This window comes from Ranitomeya imitator, chromosome 9 (assembly GCF_032444005.1).
Source record: "Ranitomeya imitator isolate aRanImi1 chromosome 9, aRanImi1.pri, whole genome shotgun sequence".
NCBI lineage: Eukaryota > Metazoa > Chordata > Amphibia > Anura > Dendrobatidae > Ranitomeya > Ranitomeya imitator.
The window spans coordinates 32,241,695-32,261,027 of record NC_091290.1 but is presented as its reverse complement, the minus strand read 5'-3'; the positions used below and the strand labels follow the sequence as shown (position 1 = coordinate 32,261,027).

The 19,333-nt window shown below is 45.4% G+C and overlaps 1 protein-coding gene across 4 annotated transcripts in view; it reads right to left on the bottom strand.

Moving 5' to 3' along the window:
- Window positions 1-10,837: 10,837 nt before the first annotated feature.
- LOC138649584 (USP6 N-terminal-like protein) overlaps window positions 10,838-19,333 on the bottom strand; it is a 64,856-nt gene continuing 56,360 nt past the window's right edge. For all 4 annotated transcript variants that reach the window (XM_069740105.1, XM_069740103.1, XM_069740106.1 and 1 more), the window contains 5 exons: window positions 17,928-18,022; window positions 16,786-16,851; window positions 16,422-16,521; window positions 16,042-16,194; window positions 10,838-12,453 (listed from right to left, as the gene is read on the bottom strand). In XM_069740105.1, coding sequence (XP_069596206.1) covers window positions 11,003-12,453; window positions 16,042-16,194; window positions 16,422-16,521; window positions 16,786-16,851; window positions 17,928-18,022 — 1,865 coding nt within the window. In that variant the 3' untranslated portion in view covers window positions 10,838-11,002. The remainder of the gene's footprint in view (window positions 12,454-16,041; window positions 16,195-16,421; window positions 16,522-16,785; window positions 16,852-17,927; window positions 18,023-19,333) is intronic.

Here is a 19,333-nt window from a genome sequence, read left to right as displayed (position 1 = left end):
TATTCGTGTCAGTGGTTTTCTTTCTAAAATGTGTGTAAAGCCTGGTGGCGAGGAAACCACGGGGTGGACACATCTATGGAAGACACAGGACGTAAGATCCGGTCGTGATCTTCTATAAAGAGCTGGCTTCAAGTCTTACCAAGGACAACATCTGCAAGGAGCTTGTATGTTCTCCCCATGTTTCCTCCCACACTCCAAAGACATACGGATAAGGAATGTAGATTGTGAGCCCCAATGGGGACAGCGATGTAAAGCAGGGGTGTCAAACTGCATTCCTTGAGGGCTGCAAACAGGTCAAATAATCAGTTGGTGATTAAATTATCACCCGTGCAGTACAAGGAAATCCTGAAACCATGACCTGTTTGCAGCCCTCAAGGAATGCAGTTTGACACCCCTGATGTAAAGCGCTCCAGAATATGATGGTGCCATATGAGCCTGCGTAAATAAACACTGTCCAAAGCTCGAACGTGGCATATGGTGCTGAGCGGGTGCCGGCTGTGCTATATACAGCTGGCACCATCTAATGGCAGCAGTCGGAGCCAGCTGTGATCACTGCTGTGTAATAAATGCGGCAGCACATTGTGAATCTGGGATCGATGGTCTGTTACATTGTCGTTGTAGCCAGCAGCCTACGAAACAACCTTCACTGCAGCCATCTAAACCTAGCCGGTAGTTAATTGTGCTGTAACTTTTTTTTTTTTTTAGCCACTAAATAAAGGTACATATTGGGGATTACAGGAATCGTACTGAGTTGGAGAATTACGGTAATTTTTATCTGACACTAAAATACAAGGCAAAATTGCTAATTTATTTTGTGCAAATTGCCTCTTCTGAGAAAAAGAGGACTTAACTCTATAGCGCCACCTGTTGGAAGTAGCGATTCTACAAGTCACAATCAACCCTTTAACGAGTCGTGCAATATGACTTAGGATAAAAGCCGAATCAGTATCTTAATTCGCAGGCACGGTGTTTCGGGCTGTTGGCCCTCGTCAGTGCGAAGCATGAGAACTGATTTGGCTAGGTGAGAGGCTCTGGACTGGGGTCTAAGGGGTAATGTTTCTTCTTATAGAGAGTGACATACCAGCTCTGGCATGTCAAGGTAAGGAGGCTTATTCGCCGTGCAATGCTCCTCTGGGAAATATAATATGCAAAGTGCCTCTTCTGAGAAAAAGAGGACTTAAACTCTATAGCGCCACCTGTTGGAAGTAGTGATCCTACAAGTCACAATCAACTCATTTATTTTGAACATTTTTCTTTCTTTTTTTTCTAATTTTTCCAATATTTTATGGTTCAAAACTACAACTCATTCTGCAAAAGGAAACTCCTCCGCTGGTTATGGATGGGGATATGAGAAAAAGTTGTGGCTCTTCGGTGGGAAAATAAATTGGTTAGCACAGAAAAGGGCTATGGACAGGCTCTTATGACCGTTTTCTTTGGCAACCGGTTTACATTTTTTGTGCTTTCATCCAACCCCCCCTCCCACCCCTTGTAAGAGCCCAAACTTCTGTCCAGCTCCTTATAATCTGCCCCTGTCCATCATAGCAAATTCGTAATTTCTTTTTACTACATTTTATGCTGTTAACCCCTTACTGACCTCCGCCGTACTAGTACTGCACATGTTGTGTCTCCCCTTTGAGGCAGGGCTCCAGGAGTGAGCCCGCATGAAAGCTGGGATATGTCAGCTGCTTTGTACAGCTGACATGTGCCCTCAATAGCGGCAGGTGAAATCGCGATCCACCCACCGCTATTAACTAGTTAAATGCTGCTGTCAAACGCTGGCAGCGGCATTTAACTACTGCTTCCGTCCGGAAAGGAGCGCATTGCTGACCCTGTCACAGGATCGGGGGTCAGCGATGCGTCAGCATGACAAACTGAGGTTTCCTTCAGGCCTCTATGGTTGTTGATGCCGCATTGCTGTAAGTGCCACCCTGTGGTCAGCGCTCATAGCAATACAGCTACATAGGAGCGATCTGAGCTTCGCTGCTATGTAGCTGAGCCGATCGAGTTGTGTCAGCTTGTAGCCTCCCACGGAGGCTATTGCAGCATGGCAAAAGTAAAAAAAAAAAAAGTTTTAAAAAATGTGAAAAAAATAAAAGTTTAGATCACCCCCTCCCCTTTCCCCCCATTCAAAATAAAACAAAAAAATCAAACCTACACATATTTGGTATCGCCGCGTTCAGAATCACCTGATCAATAAAAGTAAGGATTAACCTAATCGCTAAATGGTGTAGCAAGAAATAAAAAAATCGAAACCCCAGAACTACGTTTTTTTGGTAGCCACGACATTGAATTAAACTGCAATAACGGGCGATCAAAAGAACATACCTGCACCAAAATGGTATCATTAAAAACAGCTCGGCACGCAAAAAATAAGCCCTCACCCAACCCGAGATCACGAAAAGTGGGGACGCTATGGGTATTGGAAAATCATATTTGAAGTCATTTTGAGGGGTCTATATGATAGAAAATACCCAAGTGTGACACCATTCTAAAAACTACACCCCTCAAGGTACTCAAAACCACATTCAAGAAGTTTATTAACCCTTCAGGTGCTTCACAGGAATTTTTGAAATGTTTAAAAATATATGTTCCAACAGGTGGCGCTATAGAGTTTAAGTCCTCTTTTTCTCAGAAAAGGCAATTTGCATATTATATTTCCCAGAGGAGCATTGCACAGCGAATTAGCCTCCTTACCTTGACAAGCCAGAGATGGTATGTCACTCTCCATAAGGAGAAACGATACCCCTTAAAAAAATATGAACATTTAACTTTTTTTTCACAAAAAATTTACTTCAGCTCCAATTTCTTTTATTCTACCAAGGGTAAAAGGAGAAAATGGACCCCAAAAGTTGTTGCACAATTTGTCCTGAGTACGCCAATATGTGAGGGTAAACCACTGTTTGGGCGCATGGCAGAGCTCGGAAGGGAAGGAGCGCCGTTTGACTTTTCAATGCATAATTGACTGGAATTGAGATGGGACGCCATGTTGCATTTGGAGAGCCCCTGATGTGCCTAAACATTGAAACCCCCCCACAAGTGACACCATTTTGGAAAGTAGACCCCCTAAGGAACTTATCTAGATGTGTGGTGAGCACTTTGACCCACCAAGTGCTTCACAGAAGTTTATAATGCAGAGCCGTAAAAATAAAAAATCATTTTTTCACAAATGATCTTTTCGCCCCCAATTTTTTATTTTCCCAAGGGTAACAGAAGAAATTGGACCCCAAAAGTTGTTCAATTTGTCCTGAGTATGCTTATACCCGATTTGTGGGTGGTAAACCACTGTTTGGGCGCATGGCAGAGCTCGGAAGGGAAGGAGCGCCGTTTGGAATGCAGACTTAGATGGATTGGTCTGCAGCCGTCACATTGCGTTTGCTTAGCCCCTAATACCTAAACAGTAGAAACCCCCCACAAGTGACCCCATATTGGAAGCTAAACCCCCAAGGAACTTATCTAGATATCTTGTGAGAGCTTTGAACCCCCAAGCATTTCACTACAGTTTGTAACGCAGAGCCGTGTAAATAAAAACTTTTTTTTTTTTTCCACAAAAATTATTTCTTATCCCCCAGTTTTGTATTTTCCCAAGGGTAACAGGAGAAACTGGACCACAAAAGTTGTCCAATTTGTCCTGAGTGCGCTGATACCCGATATGTGGGGGGAGGAACCACCGATTGGGCGCATGGCAGAGCTCGGAAGGGAAGGAGCATCATTTGGAATGTAGACTTAGATGGAATGGTCTGCGGGCGTCGCGTTGCATTTGCAGAGCCCCTGATATACCTAAACAGTAGAAACCCCCCACAAGTGACCCCATATTGGAAACTAAACCTCCCAAGGAACTTATCTAGGTGTGTTGTGAGAACTTTGAACCCCCAAGTGTTTCACTACAGTTTATAATGCAGAACCGTGAAAGTAAAAAAACTTTTTTCCCCAAAAAAGGGTTTTTTAGCCCCCCAAATTTTTATTTTCCCAAGGGTAACAAGAGAAATTGGACCCCAAAAGTTGTTGCCCAATTTGTCCTGAGTACGCTGATACCCCATATGTTGGGGTAAACCCCTGTTTGGGCGCACGGGAGAGCTCGGAAGGGAAGGAGCACTGTTTTACTTTTTCAACGCAGAATTGGCTGGAATTGAGATCTGACGCCATGTCCCGTTTGGAGAGCCCCAGATGTGCCTAAACAGTGGAAACCCCCCAATTATAACTGAAACCCTAATCCAAACACACCCCTAACCCTAATCCCAACTCTTCCCATAACCCTAACCACACACCTAACCCTGACACACCCCTAATCCCAACCGTAAATGTATTCCTAACCCTATCCCTAACTTTAGCCCTGACCCTAACCTGAAAATGGAAATACATTTTTTTTTAATCTTATTATTTTTCCCTAACTAAGAGGGTGATGAAGGGGGGTTTGATTTACTTTTATAGCGGGTTTTTTAGCGGATTTTTATGATTGGCAGCCGTCACACACTGAAAGATGCTTTTTATTGCAAAAAAATATTTTTTGCGTTACCACATTTTGAGAGCTATAATTTTTCTATATTTTGGTCAACAGAGTCATGTGAGATCTTGTTTTTTGCGGGACGAGTTGACGTTTTTATTGGTAACATTTTCGGGCACGTGACATTTTTTGATCGCTTTTGGAGTTGCAAACAGGAATACTCTTTTAAACAGGAAAGAAACGTTTTGGATATATCGTTTGGGAACATTATTTCCAAATGGATTGAATGATATCATAGAGAGAGTTTAAAGTTTTTTGTTTTGTTTTTTTCTCTCTTTCTTGCATCAATGTTAACAAGGCTGTATCAATCAGTGGGTGTTTTCCTGAACTTGGTCCACACCCCAAATCAAGTTTCTGAGGCTGGGATAAAAGGTTTGATACTACATATAAGTCTAATTGAATTTTATACTAGTAGGATTTGTACTGTGTGTTTATGATACCTGAAGAAGGATATATACTGTATCCGAAATGCGTTGTATCTCTTCTATTTTAAGTTATGAAATAAAAAAACAAAATATCATCTTTGGATGCGAGTCCTGGGAAGCACTGCCATTTATGGGCTGGATGTGCTTTTCTTGAATTTTTTGTTTGGCAGTATGATAAAGCGTTTTTTGCCTCTTTTTTTTTTTTTTTTTACAGTGTTCACTGAAGGTTTTGTAAGTCGGGTTGTACTAAATATATGTACTTTTATTGTTTTTTTATATTTATATAGAAATTATTTATGGGAACAATATTTTTTTTTCTTTATTTAGGAATTTTTTTTTTTACACTATAACATTGTCCCAGGTGGGGCATCATGTTATAAGGTCAGATCGCTGATCTGACACTTTGCACAGCACTGTGTCAGATCAGCGCTTTGACAGGCAGGGCTCCTGGCTTACCAGCGCTTGCTCTGACCCGGAAGCCCCCCCCCCGTGGTCATTTTGGATCCGGGGCCTGCAGGGAGGAGGAAAGAGACCCTCAGAGTAACGCGAGCACATCGCGTTGCTACAAGGATCTCAGAGAAGCACACAGGGAGCCCCCTCCCTGCGCGATGCTTCCCTATACTGCCGGAACACTGCGATCATATTTGATTGCGGTTTTCCGGGGGTTAATGTGCCAGGAGCGGTCCGTGACAGCTCCTGGCACATAGTGCCAGATGTCAGCTGCGATAATCAGCTGGCGATCAGCCGCGCTCCCCCCGTGAGCGCAGCCGATCGCATATGACGTACTATCCCGTCGGTGGTCATACAGGCCCACCCCACCTCGACGGGATAGTATGTCATATGTCAGAAAGGGGTTGTGAAAAGTGTAAGGAGCTGGAATAGTGGAATAGTAGCACAGTGCTGGATACTGTTTAGTGGCCACTCCCAAGTACTGCACTTTAGATCACTGATGCAAATAGGGACTGAGTTGCAGCACACAGCAGCAGCTACTACACCGTATACAGCGCTGTGCTGTTTCAGCTCCATACACAGTTTACAACCAGCCAGAGCTGATCAGTGGGAGTTGTCGGATGTCAGAAAACCACAGATCTGATATACTGATTACAGATCTTAAGAATAGGTTATCGGTCTCAGAATAGTGGACAGCCCCTTTAACTGAGTAGTAGATGATGTATGGATTGTTGGCCATCACATAGCTCAGACTTAGCACCTCTGGCCGGTTAGCTCAGTTGGTTAGAGCGTGGTGCTAATAACGCCAAGGTCGCGGGTTCGATCCCCGTACGGGCCATGTTACATTTTGAGTCCCTTTATCTTTATAAATGTTTTTAGACAAAAACCTGTTGATATTCCGCACCTATATTATTTTATATGAGCATTAAAGGGACACAGTACTTGAATAACCATTAAATTTTTCCATAAATCAAAAGTACCCAAGAAACTTTTTAATATATTATCAGGGAATCTGGTTCTTTCTCCTCTTAATCTGATCTTTCATTCTCAATTCATGGTTAACATCTGTCTTGCCTGAACTACTGATCTTGAGGACAATTGGTGCTCATAATGTTCTATGGAGATTTTTTTTTTTGGATAATGTCTCTGTTTGCCTCTAGCTTCACTTCCCCCCTAGTCAGATATTTAAAAGCACCAATTGATATCTAAGTAATAGGAAAAATACACTGAACTGAATACAGATTTTACAAATGAAAGAACAATGAAGGAGGAGACAGGATTAGATTTCTCTGATAAGATCAATTAAAAAGTTGCTTTGTTTCATGTGTACTATTGATTTACGAAGTCATTAAAACGGAGGTTACTCGGCTGTGTATGGCAGACGGGCAGCTGAACGATCGTTGTACAATTCTGTGCATATAAAGGAACTTTTATGTAACAGTTCAACTAATAAAAAACAAACACTGTCTCACAACTTAAAGGGAACCTGTCAAACTATTTAAGGACGGTGTAGCCCTTTAAAAGATAAGCAAGTTGATCCCTTTCTGATCCCAAAAGCCAGAATTGCATTGTGAAGTTCTGTATATAGGTGTCTTTAAGTGCACTGTGGTGGGATGATGCACTTCCAGCTCCTGAGCCTCATGCTGTATTCCCTGCGTGTGTGGGAGCCAACAACCTGTCAATCAACCAGATGAGAGGGAATCAAGCGTGAGGCTGCGGAGCTGGAATCAATTCTGTATATATAGAACTTCAAAACGTCATTTCTCACTGCCGGAGAAGGTCTATAGAGTCGTAAAGTCAACTCGCTTATCTTTTAAAGGGCTACACAGACATATAAATGGTTTTAGGTATAGACGTTTCTAACATGTTCCCTTTAACCAGAAGAAATCAGGTTCACTTGCTGATTAAAAGTGCACTTATTGAAAGGACGAATTGTCAAAACCCCAATAATGTAAACTTACCAAATAATAAAAATATACCCATGTTATATAAGCAGTCAGCATTAAAACAAAAGTCAGAGGATACAGCTCATATACGGTAAAAGAAATAGAACATCAAGAATCCTGCCTTTCAGACGCAATGTATTTAAAGAGAACGTGAGGGCTGATACAATGTGCGTAAACTGCCCGCACCAGGTATCAGACGCTGATTCCACCATTTCAGCCAGACAGGTTTTACTCTGAAACATTAAGCTGCTCAGGTCACTTGTCCAAGCGGCCGATGCCCAGCAGCTTCTCTCCGCTGCTTCCCTTGACCGATGGCTGTGTATAATGTGGAGAGTCTAGGAAGAGACTTGTCACTCTAGGGGAGAAGCCGCAAGGGCCAGCCTCGTAGACTAGTGATCCAAGATCAATTTTTACCAGCCTACTTCTTACTTTTTAAAAGCTAGTGTTTCAGAGTTAAAGCAGCACTCCTCCTCCAATCAAAGTTTTTATCCCCTTAATATATTGCAGTCATCATATTATATAGCACTGTGTACTTACAATTGCTCATTTTGCCTTTCTCCCCAGCTAATTCTTCTCTTTTCCATTAGGGCTATGACATCACGTGATTAAAAACTGACTAGCTGAATCCTTCGAATCTCTATGTAGAAACAGGAGGTCAATTTTTCCTGTACGAGTCATAAAAGTTACTACAAAAGTCAATGGGAGGAGGGAGCAGCTGCGCCAGGAGATGAAGAGGGGAGCGATTCATCCAAGGAAAAAAAGAAACTTCCTGTTTCTTCATAGAGCAGGGGGAAAAAAAGAAGAATTTACTGGGTAGAAAAGCAAAATGAGCAATTGTAAATACACAGCGCTGTATAATATGATGACTGCAATATATTAAAAGGATAAAAATGGTAGAACCGGTGTCTGGACCATGTTACCTGTGGTACGGGAAGCATGTATCAGCTGCCGGGTTCACTTTAAATGGAATCTGCAGGCACAAAATTATGGTTCAAACCAAGCCCAAGCGCTCCATGCACATTTGCTGTGACCGAGCAATTCACTGCACCTTCCCACTTACTTGCATTCTAGCTCCGCTCTCTTCTTCCTCGATTGACTATTCTGACTTTAGTGGAGCCAGAGGAGAGCGGAGTTCAGTGGAAAACAAGTAGGTGGAAGAGATGCACTGAACTGCTCGGGCGCGGCAAAGGTGCACCGAACTGATCTGTTGCTGCAAAGGTGCACCGAACTGATCCGTCGTGGCAAAGGTGCACCGAACTGCTCGGTCGCGGCAAGGGTGCACCAAACTGCTCGACCGCGGCAAGGGTGCACCGAACTGCTCGGGCACAGCAAAGGTGCACCAAACTGATCTGTTGCGGCAAAGGTGCACCGAACTGCTCGACCACGGCAAGGGTGCACCGAACTGCTTGGTCGCGGCAAAGGTGCACCGAACTGATCCGTCGTGGCAAAGGTGCACCGAACTGCTCGACCACGGCAAGGGTGCACCAAACTGCTTGGTCGCGGCAAAGGTGCACCGAACTACTCGGTCGCGGCAAGGGTGCTCCAAGTGCTTGGTTTTAACAATAATTTTGTGTCAACAGACTTCCTTTAATTGGAATAACCGGTACTCCTCCCTCTTCTTATAAGAACCTCTTAAACAAGGATCGATAGCACTTTGGATGGATTTAGAAGGACTATCCACTGCCTCTCACTTCTGGATCGAGAGGCGAGAGGTAGTGGCGATGTGGCCCACTCGCCCGGTATCTTGCATTTTAAATAATAGGATTGGTAGGTACTATTGTAAATCTTATTACTTGGCAAGTGGCAGATGGATGTCCATCATCACCTCCCCAATTTAGAAATGAGAAAACTTGGGTAACCCATTGGGAAAGGACCAGGAAGGCCCAAAAGCCAACAAAGTATGTAAAAGTTCATAATCAATAAAAAGAAAAAAAAAAAAAAAGTGTCAGCACGCAGAGGATTATACCACTACTATGAAGCTGAGCGATACATCGGCATCCAACTGGAAAGGGCACAAGGGAGGAGCATTGTCAGGAAAGTCCTCTCAGTCAACCACTGGGCACATTTGACTGACTGTGGATTTCTCAGAAGTGGGACCAGCACACATTAGTTCTATTTAGATCCCGTGGATTAAACCACAGAGAGATTTACTAAGAGTGGAAGGAAAAAACTAGTAATAAGTCACTGCTCAATTTCATGAGGTCACTGCTATAATTAGAGTGGGAGCTATTATTTTTCAGAAAATGACAGTGGTCCAAAAAATACTTTGAAGAAGCTATAGTGTGATGAAACACACAAGAGTGTCTTTAAGAGGGCTGTGGGCACAGAATGACTGTCCAAACCAAGCACAGGCGCTCGGTGCACCATGGCGGGGACGAAAAGTTCGGTGCACTTTCCAGCCAGCTCTGCTGACAGTAACAGTGGGACTAGCGGAAGAGACTCACCCTGGACTAAGAAATGCCATAATACATGTTGCAAATGGAGGACTTTTTATGGGATGTAAAACAAATGAAAATAAATCCAATATTAAATAATAATTAAAAAAAAATAAGTTTATAGAACAAAAAACCTGGAAAAAAAAATCTGATTTACAATCCTTTAAAGGGATAGTCACCCGAATTTGGAGGGAACAATCTTCAGCCATATGGGCGGAGTTTTCGGGTGTTTGATTCACCCTTTCCTTACCCGCTGGCTGCATGCTGGCTGCAATATTGGATTGAAGTTCATTCTCTGTCCTCCATAGTACACGCCTGCGCAAGGCAAGATTGCACTGTGCAGGTGTGTACTACGGAGGACAGAGAATGAACTTCAATCCAATATTGCAGCCAGCATGCAGCCAGCGGGTAAGGAAAGGGTGAATCAAAAACCCCAAAACCCCGCCTCCATGGCTGAAGATTGTTCCCTCCAAATTCAGGTGACAGTGTCCCTTTAACATAGGAACAATTTTCCGCTTGCTTGCGGATACGTACACGAATCAATGATCGCTCATCTACATAATCGTCAGATTGTGAATCCAAGCAAAAATAGTCAAAAAGTGCAATAAATGACTAATAAATGTGTAAAATTATAGTAAAATCCTGCAAGAAAGTGATTAGTGGATCCCGAGATCTCTTATAGCCAAAAAAAAAAAAAGAAACTATATGCTCCCCAATATGGCAGATGGTTTTACAATAATGCCAACCGCCAGGACAGTTACGATAGGAGAAGGACAACATGCCGACAAAGGTATCGACATTTTTTTCTTCTGTCGATATGTCTCGGTTGGGTCGCAACGATTTTATGAATGTTCTCAGAGCAGATTCAGTGGCATCACTTTATACAGGTCATACAGACAACTTCAGTAATACATGACTGTGTGCAAGCCTTTTTTTAAAGATAGAAATGAAATAATAAATAAGCACTTTGTGATAAAAAACTAACATAAAAAAAGAAAAAAAAAGAAAATTATATTATATATATATATATATATATATATATATATATATATATATATATATATATATATATATATATATATATATATATATATATCGAGCCAACGAAACCAGTGCAGCTGGTCGTCGTCTTCTCAAGGCTGTGCTATGGACCGGGCCTATTTTTTATGTCCTGCATAAAAATGGCTAATACACCTCAAAGCACGATGAAGCAAATACAAAGGAGGGAGCATGCACCTCGCTCGGTCAGAATGTGATGGATTTGGACATCTGCGACACAGTTTGATCGGATGAGTAGAAATTGTTATCGGAAAGGGCTTTGAGGATAAGGGGTCTTTCGGATTGCTTTAGATTGGATGTTTGGGGAGAAGTTGGGAGATCTGTGCTTGGACTTATGGGGCCGTTTATATACTGGTCTAGTGGTATAGGACTTTGTTCTTCCCGTGTCTGGATACCACATGTAAGCGCATGTTTGAGGCTATGGGACAAGGGATGTGCTATGCGCTTCACATCCTGGAAGCCTTGCTTACTAGCGTGAGACACCTGGATGGCTGTAACGGTTGTAACGACTTGGTAGGCGCTAAAGGTATGAGTTAATGATGGCGATGACTTGGTAAGAGAACTCCTATTTTCTTGCTGGTCAGGTTGGGTAGCAAGTAACGTAGGAACACTGCCCGAGGGTCCTTGTTGGCAAGACACGGAAGGAGAGAATTGCGGGAACTTGGCCAAATCAGTTGGCTCCTCTGTTGACAAGTCAAGAGCATTACATATGCTCGACTGCCATGTGTCCGTTTCCAGTTCACCCAAGGACGAGTCTGTAGGGCACGGTGGCCATTCTTGATCGAAATCTGACATATTATCATACTGGGAAGAACATCTTCTAATGTCCAATTCTGGCGGCAGAAGAGAGGTCAGTTGTCCGGTCGGAACAGTGCTCTCGTCTTCGGGAGTAGAAAGGTCACATTCGCTTCCTTGCGTGATGGGCAAAGGATCACAAGAAGGAGGGTCATCACTTTGTGACTGTGTAACCTCCACAGAACATGGTCGGAAAGGACTTGTTTCTGAATCTGAAAGCAGAGGAACATCTCCTTTTCCTTCATACGGCAAATGCTGCTGCCGTTGGTCCTCGCTCGTTACATTCCCAATTTTTGCCTTTTTAGTACAATCATCATTACAGTCCACAACGTGAGAACTGGCATCTGGTACATTATAGTTTTCAGGTTTCATAGTAGACGGGGAATCTTGCGCTGCCTTGTCACCTATAATACTTTGTTCGGAAGCTACTTTATTGCACTCCTTATTCTCGAGCACACTGTCCGGTTGACTTTCACGACCCGTGCTGTCATTCTGTTTGGCATCATTTTTGTTTTCGGCTATTTTTGCTACATCTGACTCGAGTTTTTGCTGCTCCACCATCTTGTGGCAATCGGCTGTTACTGGTTGTGATTTGACAGGTTTATTGGCCTCATTCCTGGGTCTAGATCCGCCATTGTGTTGAGTAGCGGATACGATATTCTTGCTTTTATCACCCGTGTTTGAGTTGTTCTCATTGACATCTGCAGAAGGCTTCGAGCTTTGTGACGTGCCGCCGTCGTCCGTTCTGTCCATCATATTACACTCTACCGTTGTTTTAACAGGAAGCAGATGAACAGGGATATCCTGACCCAAGGTCTTCTTGGGGAATTCTTCAGCCTTTCCTAAGATTAGATGACAAATGTAAAGAAGGTTGCAATTATTACTTTTTTCTGCAAAGTTTCAGTTTTGACAAGTAAAGTCAAAATATTGTGGACAGAAAATTTGTTCTTATTAAACCGTCAAGTACTAAAAGGTGTACAAAAAAACCCTACCGGTAACTAGCAGCGGCCACTACAGGGCTTTGTTCCACATTCTACATTACTTACAATTGTCAGAGCAAGTTTTGCCTGATAATTTTGGGATGTCGGGTGTCGGACTGATCTCATTAGAAAGGACAGGGCATTAATTGTTTTAGCCCTGGACAACTTCTTTAAAACTGTGTAGCAGGAGCTGTATAGTCATCATCAGTAACTGTTCTAGGAAGACCAGTCGACCGTCAGTGGTACACACCATACAGGTTCATCAAACAGGAAGTTCTGTTAAATAGTTGCTCACTGCTGATTTTAATGGTAAGTTCTAGTGGGCAGTTATTAAATTAGAGAGGAGGAGAAAGAGAGCGAAAGAAAGGGAAAGAGGGGTAGAGAGGAGAGAAAAGGAGTGAGAGAGAAAAGGAGTGAGAGAGAAAAGGAGAGAGAGAGGGAGGAAGAGAGAGAGAGAGAGGGGGAGGAAGAGAGAGAGAGGGGGAGGAAGAGAGAGAGAGAGGGGGAGGAAGAGAGAGAGAGAGGGGGAGGAAGAGAGAGAGAGAGGGGGAGGAAGAGAGAGAGAGAGGGGGAGGAGGAGAGAGAGAGGGGGAGGAAGAGAGAGAGAGAGAGGGGGAGGAAGAGAGAGAGAGAGGGGGAGGAAGAGAGAGAGAGAGAGAGAGAGAGGGAGGAAGAGAGAGAGGGAGGAAGAGAGAGAGGGAGGAAGAGAGGGAGGGAGGAAAAGAGGGAGGGAGGAAAAGAGGGAGGGAGGAAGAGAGGGAGGAAGAGAGAGGGAGGAAGAGAGAGAGGGAGGAAGAGAGAGAGGGAGGAAGAGAGAGAGGGAGGAAGAGAGAGAGAGAGGGGGAGGAAGAGAGAGAGAGAGAGGGGGAGGAAGAGAGAGAGAGAGAGGGGGAGGAAGAGAGAGAGAGAGGGGGAGGAAGAGAGAGAGAGAGAGAGAGAGAGAGGGAGGAAGAGAGAGAGGGAGGAAGAGAGAGAGGGAGGAAGAGAGGGAGGGAGGAAGAGAGGGAGGGAGGAAAAGAGGGAGGGAGGAAGAGAGGGAGGAAGAGAGAGGGAGGAAGAGAGAGAGGGAGGAAGAGAGAGAGGGAGGAAGAGAGAGAGAGAGGGAGGAAGAGAGAGAGGGAGGAAGAGAGAGAGGGAGGGAGAGAGAGAGAGGGAGGGAGAGAGGGAGGAAGAGAGAGAGGGAGGAAGAGAGAGAGGGAGGAAGAGAGAGAGGGAGGGAGAGAGAGAGAGGGAGGGAGAGAGGGAGGAAGAGAGAGAGGGAGGAAGAGAGAGAGGGAGGAAGAGAGAGAGGGAGGAAGAGAGAGAGGGAGGGAGGAAGAGAGAGGGAGGAAGAGAGAGGGAGGAAGAGAGGGAGGAAGGAAGAGAGAGAGGGAGGGAGGAAGAGAGAGAGGGAGGGAGGAAGGGAGGGAGGAAGGGAGGGAGGAAGAGAGAGAGGGAGGAAGAGAGAGGGAGGGAGGAAGAGAGAGGGAGGAAGAGAGAGAGGGAGGAAGAGAGAGAGGGAGGAAGAGAGAGAGGGAGGGAGGAAGAGAGAGGGAGGGAGGAAAAGAGGGAGGGAGGAAGAGAGGGAGGGAGGGAGGGAGGGAGGAAGAGGGAGGGAGGAAGAGAGGGAGGGAGGAAGAGATGGAGGGAGGAAGAAAGAGAGGGAGGAAGAGAGAGGGAGGAAGAGAGGGAGGGAGGAAGAGAGGGAGGGAGGAAGAGAGAGAGGGAGGAAGAGAGAGAGAGAGGGAGGAAGAGAGAGAGAGAGAGGGAGGAAGAGAGAGAGAGGGAGGAAGAGAGAGGGAGGAAGAGAGAGAGAGAGAGAGGGAGAGAGAGGGAGGAAGAGAGAGAGGGAGGAAGAGAGAGAGGGAGGGAGGGAGGAAGAGAGAGAGGGAGGGAGGAAGAGAGAGAGGGAGGGAGGAAGAGAGAGAGGGAGGGAGGAAGAGAGAGAGGGAGGGAGGAAGAGAGGGAGGGAGGAAAAGAGGGAGGGAGGAAGAGGGAGGGAGGGAGGAAGAGGGAGGGAGGAAGAGAGGGAGGGAGGAAGAAAGAGAGGGAGGAAGAGAGAGAGGGAGGAAGAGAGGGAGGGAGGAAGAGAGGGAGGAAGAGAGGGAGGGAGGAAGGAAGGAAGAGAGGGAGGAAGAGAGAGAGGGAGGAAGAGAGAGGGAGGGAGGAAGAGAGAGAGGGAGGAAGAGAGAGGGAGGGAGGAAGAGAGAGGGAGGAAGAGAGGGAGGGAGGAAGAGAGGGAGGGAGGAAGAGAGGGAGGGAGGAAGAGAGGGAGGGAGGAAGGAAGAGAGGGAGGGAGGGAGGGAGGAAGAGAGGGAGGGAGGAAGAGAGGGAGGGAGGAAGAGAGAGAGGGAGGAAGAGAGAGAGGGAGGAAGAGAGAGAGAGGGAGGAAGAGAGAGAGGGAGGAAGAGAGAGGGAGGAAGAGAGAGAGAGAGGGAGGAAGAGAGAGAGGGAGGAAGAGAGAGAGGGAGAGAGGGAGGAAGAGAGAGAGGGAGGGAGGAAGAGAGAGGGAGGGAGGAAGAGAGGGAGGGAGGAAAAGAGGGAGGGAGGAAAAGAGGGAGGGAGGAAGAGATGGAGGGGAGGAAGAAAGAGAGGGAGGAAGAGAGAGAGGGAGGAAGAGAGAGAGGGAGGAAGAGAGGGAGGGAGGAAGAGAGGGAGGGAGGGAGGAAGGAAGGAAGGAAGGAAGGAAGGAAGAGAGGGAGGGAGGAAGAGAGAGAGGGAGGAAGAGAGAGGGAGGGAGGAAGAGAGAGGGAGGGAGGAAGAGAGAGGGAGGGAGGAAGAGAGGGAGGGAGGAAGAGAGGGAGGGAGGAAGAGAGGGAGGGAGGAAGAGAGGGAGGGAGGAAGAGAGGGAGGAAGAGAGAGGGAGGGAGGAAGAGAGGGAGGGAGGAAGAGAGAGGGAGGGAGGAAGAGAGGGAGGGAGAAAGAGAGAGGGAGGGAGGAAGAGAGGGAGAGAGGGAGGGAGAGAGGGAGGGAGGGAGGAAGAGAGGGAGGGAGGAAGAGAGGGAGGGAGGAAGAGAGGGAGGAAGAGAGAGGGAGGGAGGGAGGAAGGGAGGGAGGAAGAGAGAGAGGGAGGGAGGAGAGAGAGGGAGGGAGGGAGGAAGAGAGAGGGAGGGAGGAAGAGAGAGGGAGGGAGGAAGAGAGAGGGAGAAAGAGAGAGAGGGAGGAAGAGAGGGAGGGAGGAAAAGAGAGGGAGGGAGGAAAAGAGAGAGGGAGGGAGGAAAAGAGAGAGGGAGGGAGGAAAAGAGAGAGGGAGAAAGAGAGAGGGAGGAAGAGAGGGAGGAAGAGAGAGGGAGGAAGAGAGAGGGAGGAAGAGAGAGGGAGGAAGAGAGAGGGAGGAATAGAGAGAGGGAAGAAGAGAGAGGGAAGAAGAGAGAGGTCATAATCATTCTATTACAGTCAGCAGCATGAAAAAGTACAGTAGACAATGCAAAAAAACCCCACAAAAAAGGTGATATTATAAGACAACCGTACCCGGCGGCGGCAGCTCTAGTTTCATCTTCCTCAGTTCCGCCATAGATGTCTGCAGCTGCTCTACCACAATATCATCATCATAGCTCAGAGACCGTGCTATCTTTTCCTGCAGAAACTCCCGTAGATCCTCCATGGACATCTTCAGCAGACGCTCTGCCCACGAAGACAAGAAATGACAATGATTGGCACCGTAGTGCAATGCCAGGTGCTGGGCACTACAGTGTTAAGTATGATAATGATGTTCGGACCCCTACACTACACAGTCAGCATTTTTTTTTCTTACAAAAATGTTTTAAAACTTTACCAGAATACTAACAACTTTTGCGACACCAAGCCCTCCATCATCATCTGGCCTAGAAAGAAACAGCAATAGGTCTTACTTTTGTGCAGTTTCAGTATAGTGTACGCCATGGCAGGAAGCACGCGCTCGCCCTCCAAGATATAGATGTCCCATAGTCTCAAGGTGAGAGTAAAAGGTGTCTGAAAAAAATAATAAAGGGCAAACTGTGAAAAACACAATATTGAAGGTGACACGGACTATCTGGACTTGGGAGATAATGGTGACACATTGTCATTCAAAACTACATCTCCCCCGCCAAAAAAACAACCCCTCGTATGACAATGTAAGTGCAAAAAAAAAAAAAAAATGAAGAGGGAAAAAACATGAAAGTGGAAAAATGAAAAATTGCCTGATTCTTAAAGGGTTAATGCAGATAATACTAGGAGAAGGTTTACAGTCTTTACCCGATCTAAGAAGCATTGCAGAAACCACTTTGTTGTGTAAATCCCGGTGGACATGTCTTCTTTATCCTATGAAACACAACCATGAGATTGGATGGATCGGTAAAAACAGAAATTCACATTTAGAGAGACATTTTGGACATCAAAATCTAGAATTTTACATGAGAATTGTAGATTGAAACAACCTATAATTAATTTACTCAATCCGGCGGACCATCATTTTTTACAGCTAATATTGGACATTTTCCATCAACCTTGTTCTAATCTGTATGGGAAGCTATAGTAAGAATCTGCAGCTGCATCTCCCTCCTCTCCCATCACTTGCTTTTTATTTCCTGACTTAAAGACACATTAGGCAAAAGTCGTCCGAGCCTGCTGACACGAGCAGATTCAGCCTTCAGTGTGTGTATGTGGTCTCCTGACCGAGATATGATGTTGGGGGAGAGTAGGATCAGGTCTGATGGATTTCAGCAGCCGATCACTGGAGAAGAACGACTTCTAGAAGTATGTGGCAGCGGCTCTCTCATAAAGAACTGTGTGTGAGGGCGGATGGGAGCGGATAGTACAGCTATCTAATGTGTATGAGCAGCATTGGAGTTTAATAGGGTATTGAGGCCGGAACGACTAAATCAGAGGGGGTCTGACTGTGTCCAGAGTACTTTAATGGGGTATTGAGGCCGGAACTACTAAATTGGAGGGGGTCTGACTGTGTCCAGAGTACTTTAATGGGTTATTGAGGCCGGAACTACTAAATCGGAGGGGGTCTGACTGTGTCCAGAGTACTTTAATGGGGTATTGAGGCCGGAACTACTAAATTGGAGGGGGTCTGACTGTGTCCAGAGCGGGACACGGTGATCACTAGTAGAATGGCAATGTGCATGCTCCACCTATCCTCTATGGGACTGCTGGCAGCTTTCTCCAGCAGTTCCACAGTTGATAAATGGAGCGGCGGTTGAGCATGTGCCCTTGAGGTGCAATCTAACTAGAATTGACTGGTGCAGGTCCCTACGATCAGACCCCCAACAGTCTAGAAGTTGTCAGTGATTAAGGGAAATTCTCTTGCAAGAAGACTAAAAAAAAATAACCAAAAAGACATTCAAAAGCAAAGATACCAAGGAAATCCCAACCACAAATCAGAAGGTTACCATGTGTTTTTTTAACTTGGGGAACAACTTGCTGAGAATTTGCTCATGATGACTTTGAAATCTTTGAAGTTTGGGGAAGCCGGGGATGAAGAACCCTAGAAGTGAAGAGACCTCTGTTAGTCACAGGATCGTACAATGATTCATTTGCTTTTCTCTGGAGAACGTGATCAGGTTTTCAGATGCCCAACATTCATCCGATGCTCACCCTGCAGCTGAGCGTTACGTCTAGTAATGTCAGCAAAACCAGAAAGTCATTTCTTCCCAAACTATTCCACAAGTTTAGATTGTAGACCGATCCAAGATCTGTGATGGGGGCAACAGAAGGGAGGGCTCGGCTACCAGCTAGCACAGATGAGGTTTATGTAAGCCATGCCCAAAGCGGCCATTTCTGGGGACATTACTGCATCAACCAATGGGACTTAGAGGGGGTGTCCACTTTTATAAATTAAAGGCATGTATTTGGGGGGCTAAAAAATCATTTTATACATTCTATACATTCTGTTTTGCGCTGTCTATTGCCGTCTGCAGAATAAGTCAACTGAGAATCTGCCAGTGAGCTCATTCAGATCGAATGACAGGCGAGTTTGTAACTCTTATATCTGTCTTTTTCGGAGCTCTTCTCAGCTGATTTAGGGCCACAGGCCATATTTTAATAACACTCAAGTGCAAAAATATGTTCTAGCTCCAAACACATGCATAAATTGTCCCGAAAAGTAGAGAACTCCGTTAAATGGACTCCTGGACCAGCGCCACAACTATACATTCTGTACTGTGTCCAACGTCAGTGCACTGGCATTACCAGCTGGCGTGGGGTGTTTATGTGGCCACAGCTGGCAATCGGTAGCCACTGCTCAGCTGCAGGCTTCAAAGAGTTTTTTTTTCTGTTTGGATGGAGAATGAGCGCTGCAGCCGATCAGTGTGACATCATTTAATTAAACCCCCCTCCCTGCTTGTTGATGCCTGGGAAATCGGTGGGGGACATAGTACAGAGTGGGCAGGAGCAGCATCTGTCTTAGAGGCGAGTATAGGTTGCTTTTTTCTTTCGCCACTCTGGGCCCATAAAGATGAACTTTTATAATAATAGACAACCCCTTTAATAGTGCTGATATTTAAAGAGGACCTGTCATATCTAAAGTGGCTGCTTTCTGCCCTATTTTATTCCCATTGCTCCTGCGTATTCAGTTCCACAGACCTGGGCATTTTCATTTAGTGTTAATTTTGTATGGTCTTTCCTAGGGGGCGTGGCTTACAGGATCCTCTGGGGCGTGTCTTTACACTGCACTGTGAGCTACCGCCCATTTGGCAAAGACCATAAAAATTAGCACTAACTAAAAAGGCCCTTATCTGTGAAACCATATGGCACATTTAAAAAAAAAAAATGGATTACTTAGGGGAGTGGTGGGAAC